The following is an 8777-nucleotide window of genomic DNA, read 5'->3' as shown; positions in this document are numbered from 1 at the left end:
TAGAAGGCACGCAACATCCTGTCTACTTCGTTAGCAGAACGCTGCAAGATCCTGAAACCAGATATCAAATGGTGGAAAAGCTGGCCCTATCCTTAGTCCACGCAGCCCGCCGCCTACGCCCATACTTCCAAAACCACAGCATCACCGTCAAAACTGACTACCCAATCCAAAAAATATTGCAAAAACCAGATCTAGCCAAACGGATGTCATCCTGGGCCGTCGAGCTGTCAGAATTCAACATTCGCTACGAACCCCATGGTCCCATTAAAGCCCAATATCTTTCAGATTTTTGTCAATGACCTCCAGCACACACCCACAAAGGACCAATGGACGCTTCATGTAGATGGTTCCTCAAATCCAAAAGGTGTCGGTGCTGGCATCGTGTTAGAAGGACCCAACGACATCCTCATCGAAAAATCCCTGCATTTTTCCTTTAAAACATCAAACAACCAGGCCGAATACAAAGCTATCCTCGCCGACCTTTCTCTTGCCTGCGAAGTTGGTGTCAAGACGTTAACATGTAAGACTGACTTCAAACTTACTGTAGGGCACCTAAACAATGAATTCCAAATTAAAGACCACATCCTTCTACAGTATTACCACCTAGTCCGCGTAGTCATACAATACGCCTTCGAATGAGTCTGTATCGAATATATCCCAAGAACCGACAACATCAGAGCCGACATCCTCTCAAAATTAGCCAGCACCAAATTGAAAAGCCGCCACCGATCTTTACTACAGCAAACACTATCTACACCCTCCATCACAAATGCATGCCAAAACCTAACCTACACCCTAACTTACAGCACCACCCCTCCCCAAAACCATAACTGGATCACCCCCTATATCCAATACCTAAAAACCGGCAACCCTCCACAAGATGCAGACAAAACTTGGCTGGCTAAGGTCGCCAGGTATACCATGATAGGCGATGACCTTTACAAGCGCGGATACGGCCAACCTCTCCTCAAATGTGTCACGGCAGAGCAAGCGCAATATATCATTAAAGAGCTACACGAAGGAATTTGCAGCTACCATTCCGGCGCACGTACCATGGCTACAAGAGTCCTTAGAGCCGGGTACTTCTGGCCGACTATAGAAGTAGACTGCCAGGATTATGTTAGAAAGTGCAAACCATACCAGAAACATGGCAACCTCATCCACCAGAAGCAAGAACAACTACACCACATATTATCCCCATGGCCATTCGCTAAATGGGGAATGGATATCCTCGGCCCCTTCTCACCTGACAAAGGGCAAGTGAAATTCCTAATTGTAGTCGTCGACTACTTCACCAAATGGATAGAAGCCAAGCCGCTAACCACCATCACGGCCCAGCAAGTTCAGTAGTTTGTTTGGAAAGATATTATATGCAGATATGGTGTTCCACATACCATCATCACAGACAATGAACGACAATTTATAGATAAGGAGCTAGCCAAGTTCTACATTGGCCTGGGCATCAAACACATCACAAGTTCTGTAGAACATCCACAAACTAATGGAGAAGAAGAGGCGGCCAATAAAGTTATCCTAGTGGAACTGCGCAAGAGATTTGATAGCGCCAAAGGCTGATGGCCCGAAGAGTTAGTAGAAATGCTATGGGCTTATAAGTGCACCCCTTAATCATCAACAAACGAATCCCTATTCAGCCTAGTTTACAGTGCAGACGCCATGATACCGATTGAAATTGGCGAACCATCCCTGCGTTGAGAACTATACGACCCAACCCACAACCACCAAAACATGGCGACGCATCTCGACCTCCTACCTGAACTCAGAAAAAGCCCAGATACGTAATTTAGCTGCCAAACGATGAGCTGCCAGAAAGTATAATGCAAACCTATGTCCATGATCATTCGTAATCATGGACTTAGCATGGAGAATGGCCAGTAGTGCAAGAAAGAAGGATGGCAAGTTCTCCACCAACTAGGACGGCCCATACCGCATACGTGAAGGCACAGGAGGAGGAGCTTATCGCCTTAAACACTTGGAATGTGTCCCACCTCAAATTCTATTTTAGTTAAATGTATACTGCATTAAGCCGAATACTTGTAACCCTGGGTGTACTCTTTTTCTTCACCCGGTCTCTTTTCCCTAAGGAGGGTTTTGGCCAGGGAGGTTTTAACGAGGCACCCCATATTCAATAAATAAAACAAAGGGTTCTCAACTATAAAACTTTCCTATGTTTTTACTCTCATATTCGTTTAAGTTCCCCACCCTTACCACAAGTAAGCCGCCTGGGTCGAACACCCTTAACTTGTGTTTAATTCGCTTAAGTTCCCCACCCTTAGCACAAGTAAGCGGCCTGGGTTGAACACCCTTAACTTGTGTTACGCTCGCGTACGTTCCCCACCACTAACACAAAAAAGGCCTTTAACATCACCCTAATAACGTCTGCCTAAAAAAAGCCCAACGTTAAAAATGAGCGATGACATTTTTGTAAATAACGAGACATTTTTAACGTCTGACGTGGAGCGGGCAGACGTTACTTAACGTCTGTTAAAAAATACCCCGACGTCACTCAAAAAAGGACGTCGGCCCCCAGCTCGACAGACGTCCCTTGACGTCGGACTAGCACGCGCCAAACGTCCCTTTACGTCGGCCCCTCCCACCCCCGACGTCACTTAACGTCGGACATAACACCCCCGACGTTAAGTTTTAGTTTATCTCTGCGCGAAGCGCAGAAACCCTCGCGCTGTTCATCGTTTCCGCGAGAGTTCCCGCTGGCGACGCCATTTCCGACCCCCTCCAGATGAGTTTCGAAAGGTTTTCGCCATCAAACTTGTTGGGGTTTGATTATGGGTTGATTTTACGCGTTTTGAACCGATTATTTTCCGTTTTCATCCCCATTTGCAGCGTTTTGAGATTCGTCCCACTAGCTTTTCATTCCCATTTGGCCAGCAGTGTGCGGAGACCCTAGACTTCCTCCCAAAGTTCGTCTTTCAATAGAAGAGGTTAGTTTTTCATTGTATGTATATATTTGTTCATTGTATGTATAGAATTACTTGTATTAATTTATAAATGTCATTATAGTTTTAGTCTTGGACTATTTTTTTGTTAATTTTTTTGGCCTATTTTTTTATTTTATTTAAAATTTTATAATAATATTTGTAAAATTAGTAAATAAAATTATATTTATTATTAGATATATGCATGTTTAAATAATTCTCATTGCATTTTATTTTTGAATATTATTGTTGCAGTGTTATTTTAGATATGTAAATTTATTATACTTATAGTATACAGTGAGCGAAACTTAGTTCCCGTTTGAGATTTAATACAAATGATTAAATTTTTAATCGTTTGTATTAAATCTTGAATTGTCCGATTGGACAGTTTGAAAAAATTATTTTTCATAATTTGCTACAATGTGTACATTGAGGTTTACGCATAAATTTCATAAAATTTCGATTGAGGCTAATTTGTGTTGTTCTCTGGATGCATACTTGATTGTGATCATGATTAATCACTTTCATTTCGTGTACTTCAGAGACCAATGCGAAATGCTGTCGAAATTTTGTGAAATTTATGATGTTTGACTTATTTGTACATGTGTTAGCAAATTATGAAAAATAATTTTTTCGAATGGGTAGGGCCTCACCTTGTGAGAGTTAAAAGTTTGAGATTGATTGAGTTTTTTACGAACATAGTATGGATCGAAGCTGGATGAATGAGCGTCGCATAAGTGAAGAGTATGAAAAGGGGGTTTCTGAGTTTTTGGAATATGTTCAAGAACACGCAATCTCAAGTAACGGGACATATTTTTGTCCTTGTGTTCGTTGTCTTAATCAAATACGCCATGACTTAGGAACAATGCGTGATCATCTATTCATCTTTGGTATAATGAGAAGTTATACACTTTGGACTTGGCATGGAGAAGTATTAGACAAGCCTACAACGTCACGAGGAACAAATTATGTAGACGACTGGATGAATGATCATTTAGAAGATATGGTACGTGATGTTGGAGAGGAGAATTTTGGAAAAGTTCATTTATATGATTCTCTTAAGTCCGATTCAGAGGAACAATTGTACCCAGGATGCACTAACTTTACGCAACTGTCAGCAACTTTGAAATTATTCAGTTTAAAAGCAAGGCATGGATGGACGGATACAAGTTTCACAGAATTGTTAGAGTTGTTAAAGGAGATGCTTCCAGAAAATAACACGTTACCTATCCGTAATTACGAAGCGAAGAAAGTTTTATGTCCAATGGGTTTGGAATATCAAAAGATACATGCATGCCCAAATGATTGTGTTTTATACAGAGATGAGTTTGCTTCACTGAAGGCGTGTCCAACATGTGGTTTATCGTGGTTTAAAAAGAAAATTGATGGAAATAGTGGTGATGAAGACAAAGATGGTCCACCTGCTAAGGTGATGTGGTACCTTCCTATAATTCCTAGATTCAAACGACTATTTTCCATTAAAGAAGATGCAAAAAACCTGAAATGGCACGTTGATGGAAGAAAGTGTGATAATCTTCTTCGACACCCAGCTGATTCTCCACAATGGAAGAAGATTGATGAAACATTTCCAGAATTTGGTGCTGAGCCAAGAAACTTAAGACTTGGACTTGCTACAGATGGTATGAATCCTTATGGGAACTTAAGTAGCAAACATAGTTCATGGCCAGTTTTGCTGATGATTTACAATTTATCTCCTTTGTTGTGCATGAAGAGGAAATATATGATGTTGTCTATGATGATATCGGGTCCTAGACAACCTGGAAATGACATTGATGTGTACCTAAAGTCGTTGATCGATGATTTGAAACTATTATGGGAAGAAGGTGTCGATGTGTATGATTCATATTCTCAAGAATTGTTTTGTTTGCGTGCAATGTTATTTTGCACCATAAATGATTTTCCAGCATATGGAAACTTGAGCGGTTACAGTGTTAAAGGTCATTTTGCATGTCCCATTTGTGAAAAAAACACGAGTTATATTCAATTGAAGCACGGTCAGAAAACTGTGTATACAAGACATCGAAAGTTTCTTCCTCGAAATCATCCTTATCGTAGAATGAAAAAAGCATTTAATGGAAGTCCTGAGGATGAAGTTGTAGCGAGACCCCGCAATGGTGAAGAAATATACAACCAAGTGGAAAACATTGACATTGTGTTTGGGAAACATCCAAAGAAAAAGACCACGGAAAAAAGCATTTGGAAGAAACGATCAATCTTCTTTAATCTTCCATATTGGTGTAAACTTGATGTACGACATTGTATAGATGTGATGCACGTTGAAAAAAATGTATGTGATAGCGTCATCGGGACTTTACTAAATGTAAAAGGAAAGACTAAAGATGGAGTTAAAGCACGACAAGATTTGGCTGAAATGGGCATCCGTTCTGAGTTACATGCACAATCAATTGGAAGACGAACCTACCTGCCTCCAGCTTGTCACACTCTTTCTAGAAAAGAGAAGCAAATTTTTTGTGAGTGTTTAAGAAGTGTGAAGGTTCCCCAAGGTTACTCTTCAAATATTAGTAGCCTTGTTTCTATGCAAGATTTAAAGTTAGTCGGTTTAAAGTCTCACGATTGTCATGTGTTGATGCAACAACTTTTACCAGTAGCTTTTCGAGCCATCTTACCTACTTCTGTCAGAGGTATTCTAACACGTTTGTGTATGCCATATGCAAGAAAGTTATTGACCCTCGAGTGTTAGACGATTTGGAAAATGAGGCCATTAGACTATTGTGTCAATTGGAAATGTATTTTCCACCTTCATTTTTTGATATCATGGTTCATTTGATAGTTCATCTTGTGAGGGAAATTCGATTATGTGGGCCAGTTTTCTTGAGATGGATGTACCCAGTGGAAAGATACATGAAGATCTTAAAGGGATATGTCAAGAATTAGTATCGACCAGAAGCTTCTATTATAGAGCGGTACATTGCAGAAGAAGCCATTGAATTCTGCTCAAGTTATATGCCAAGTTGTGAACCAATTGGAGTTCCTAAGACTAGACATGAAGGTAAATGTGAAGGTAAGGGTGTGCGTGGAGTGAAGATTCAAAGTGTTAGTAGAAAATTAGTTGATCAAGCCCATTTGTACATCTTAAACAACACTGTAGAGGTCATTCCTTACATAACGCAACACATTGATGAAACGAAATCAGCACATCCACGAATGAGTGAAAAATGGGCACTTAATGAACATAACAAAACATTCTTATCATGGTTTAAGAAAAAGGTTTACGCGACTCCAAATGTTTCTGAAACTCTATTGAGGCTAGCTCGTGGACCGAACAATGATGTCATTACATATGGCGGGTACTACATAAACAATCATTGTTTCTATTCAAAGATGGAAGATGACAAAAGTAGAGTTCAAAATAGTGGGGTTACACTTCAAGCTGAATCTGTACATTTTGCCAGTTCTAAGGACAAGAATCCAATTACAGCATCCATGAGTTATTTTGGAATAATACACGAAATATGGGAAGTTGATTATGTGACTTTTAGAGTGCCAGTTTTCAAGTGTAAATGGGTTGATAGTAATTCGGGTGTTAGCACAAATGACTTTGGCTTTACTTTGGTGGATCTTAACAAGATGAGTGATACAAATGAACCATTTATTATGGCTAGTCAAGCAAGACAAATTTTTTATGTCATTGATCCAGCCAATCAGAAATTGTCAGTTGTATTAGAAGGAAGAAACATGCACGTAAATGATGATGAAGATTGTCTAGACATACTTGAGACAACATCTTTCTCATCAAGAACCATTCAAGACAAAGTTGATGATGTAACTGATGACATCCATGCTATTCGAAGTGATCACAATGAAGGCATATGGGAGAACACAATTTCTTGATAGGTGTTTATTTAATAATATTATCACATTTACAATTTTTTATTTTTCTTCCTGTTTTAATATAATAGAGGTTAATTGAGTATATTTTCATTGTTAACATTTCCTAATGATATGTTTCAGGTATGACAAGCTCCGGATCAGACCAGGAGGGACCTGGTAGATCTGTGACTCGGTTGCCGGATGTTACAAACCGACGAGAGAGGATGCCGGTCCACATTGATCCTCGATCGGGTGAACCCAGTGGCCCTTGGGAAAAAAAGTACCGTAGCTACATAGGAATGTTGGCCAAAACGAAAGTTTCTATTGCATATGCATGTTGGGATGACGTCGTGGAGGTCGAGAAGAACCTCCTATGGCAGGATCTTATGGTATGTTTACTTAAACCAACTATAGTATTTCTTTATGTTACTGTTAACATAACATATTTTATGTTTTAAACAGCACAAATTTGAGATTACTCCGAACACTGAGCGAATTAGAAAGAAAGTCTTATCTCACATAGCCACCAGATGGAGGGACTTCAAGGCAAGACTCACACGTTTATATGTTTTTGGAGATAGACAACATGACACTCCTTGTGAGAAGTACAAAATCTCGGAGGAGGAGTGGATGCAATTTCGTGCATGTAGAGAGTCTGGAGACTGGCAGGTTTGTTTGTTAAATTTGTTTATAATGACACTAGTCATACATTTCTGTATTCAAACTATTAAATAATGTTATGTGTGACAGGAAAAAAGGACAGCAGCCCAACAAAGACAAAGGCTTAATGATACACCACATGTACTCTCTCGAGGTGGTTATGCATTATTGGAGAAAAAATTGAAAAAGTCTCGTGCACAGTCTCTGGGACTTGAGTCCCCTGACCTAGTGGATGCAATTCCTAGGTACGAGATGTGGAAGGCTGCTCGGACTAAGTCCGATGGGCAAATGACATCACAATCAGCTCAAATTATATCTCAAAAAATAGTAAGTACAAACCTTATTTGACTATCATAGTTCATATGTTTCTCCTTTTGATTAAACTTTCTTTTGTGGTGTAGGATGAATTAATTGAGCAAGAGACTCAGGGTTCGTTTGTTGGCCATGGTCGGGACGATATACTCACAACGACAATTGGAAGGCCAGAGCACCCAAGACGTGTGCGTGGTGTTGGAGGTGCCATTGGTCTTCGAGATTACTTTGGTCCTCCACAAAGAAGTAATGAATCGTTGAGTCAAGAGGCCTTGAGGAAGATGGAGCAACAAATGGAGGAAAGATTCAACCAACGCATGGGAATTATGGAGCAACGTTTTATGGAACAACTTCAACAGCAACAACAAATACAAAGAACACTTGAAGAAAAGCTTCAGTCCATGCAGCAACAGAACATGTAATTACCCACTCAAGCTCCAACAGGACAACGTGTGAGTACAAAAGGTTCATGCTCTGGTGTAGATCATACTGACTACACAAGTCAGTATGAGCTATTGGTTGATGAAGACCCCCCGCGCGTAGTGGCCATAGGACGACAACTTCAGGGTGGGGAGACTATCCATGGTGTTCCTCTATTGTCCCATCATGCGCGTGTGATGATTGATGAAGTTCGAGATCCCCATGCCCAAGTGCCTGTGCCAACTTCAGAAATCCAATTTGTTGGGGAAGCTTTAGGCACATTTATTGCTTGGCCTAAAGCATTGATGATGCCATACTTTAGCCCACCAAAGGTATTATGACATCATGTTTTTAGTAGTTCAATCTTACAATTTATAAAACTTTTAACGTCAAACCTTTCTAAATCTTTATTTCAGTCCACTCGTCCTGAAAAACAGCCGGTCCGACGTCCACGTGTTATACGTGAAGATGATGAAATGGCAGAAGCAGAAGATGATCCTCTAGGAAAGCTGCTTCTGAAATTACACAAGTTGAAAAGAGGACCAGTAGAGCTAGAGTGGGAGTTAAGAGTATTTGGCCTCC

General features: G+C 40.2%; 1 protein-coding gene across 1 annotated transcript; it reads left to right on the top strand.

Moving 5' to 3' along the window:
• Nucleotides 1-3654: 3654 nt before the first annotated feature.
• On the top strand, nt 3655-7261 carry LOC114188152. Its single transcript, XM_028076704.1, has 3 exons — nt 3655-5614; nt 5908-6798; nt 6945-7261. Exons 1-3 carry the CDS (start codon nt 3655-3657, stop codon nt 7259-7261), a joined length of 3168 nt encoding a protein of 1055 aa, XP_027932505.1.
• The last annotated feature ends 1516 nt before the right edge of the window (nt 7262-8777 follow it).

Source organism: Vigna unguiculata, chromosome 1 (genome assembly GCF_004118075.2).
Source record: "Vigna unguiculata cultivar IT97K-499-35 chromosome 1, ASM411807v1, whole genome shotgun sequence".
NCBI lineage: Eukaryota > Viridiplantae > Streptophyta > Magnoliopsida > Fabales > Fabaceae > Vigna > Vigna unguiculata.
The sequence above is the reverse complement of the archived record's forward strand: the minus strand, read 5'-3'. Positions and strand labels throughout refer to the sequence as shown.

Bases quoted from the DNA above. Each gene is read 5' to 3' on its own strand.
- LOC114188152 (XM_028076704.1), top strand. From the start codon at position 3,655: ATGGATCGAAGCTGGATGAATGAGCGTCGCATAAGTGAAGAGTATGAA. The intron at 5,615-5,907 runs GTATTCTAACAC...GGTACATTGCAG, and splicing joins CTTACCTACTTCTGTCAGAG to AAGAAGCCATTGAATTCTGC. The intron at 6,799-6,944 runs GCATATGGGAGA...GATATGTTTCAG, and splicing joins TCGAAGTGATCACAATGAAG to GTATGACAAGCTCCGGATCA.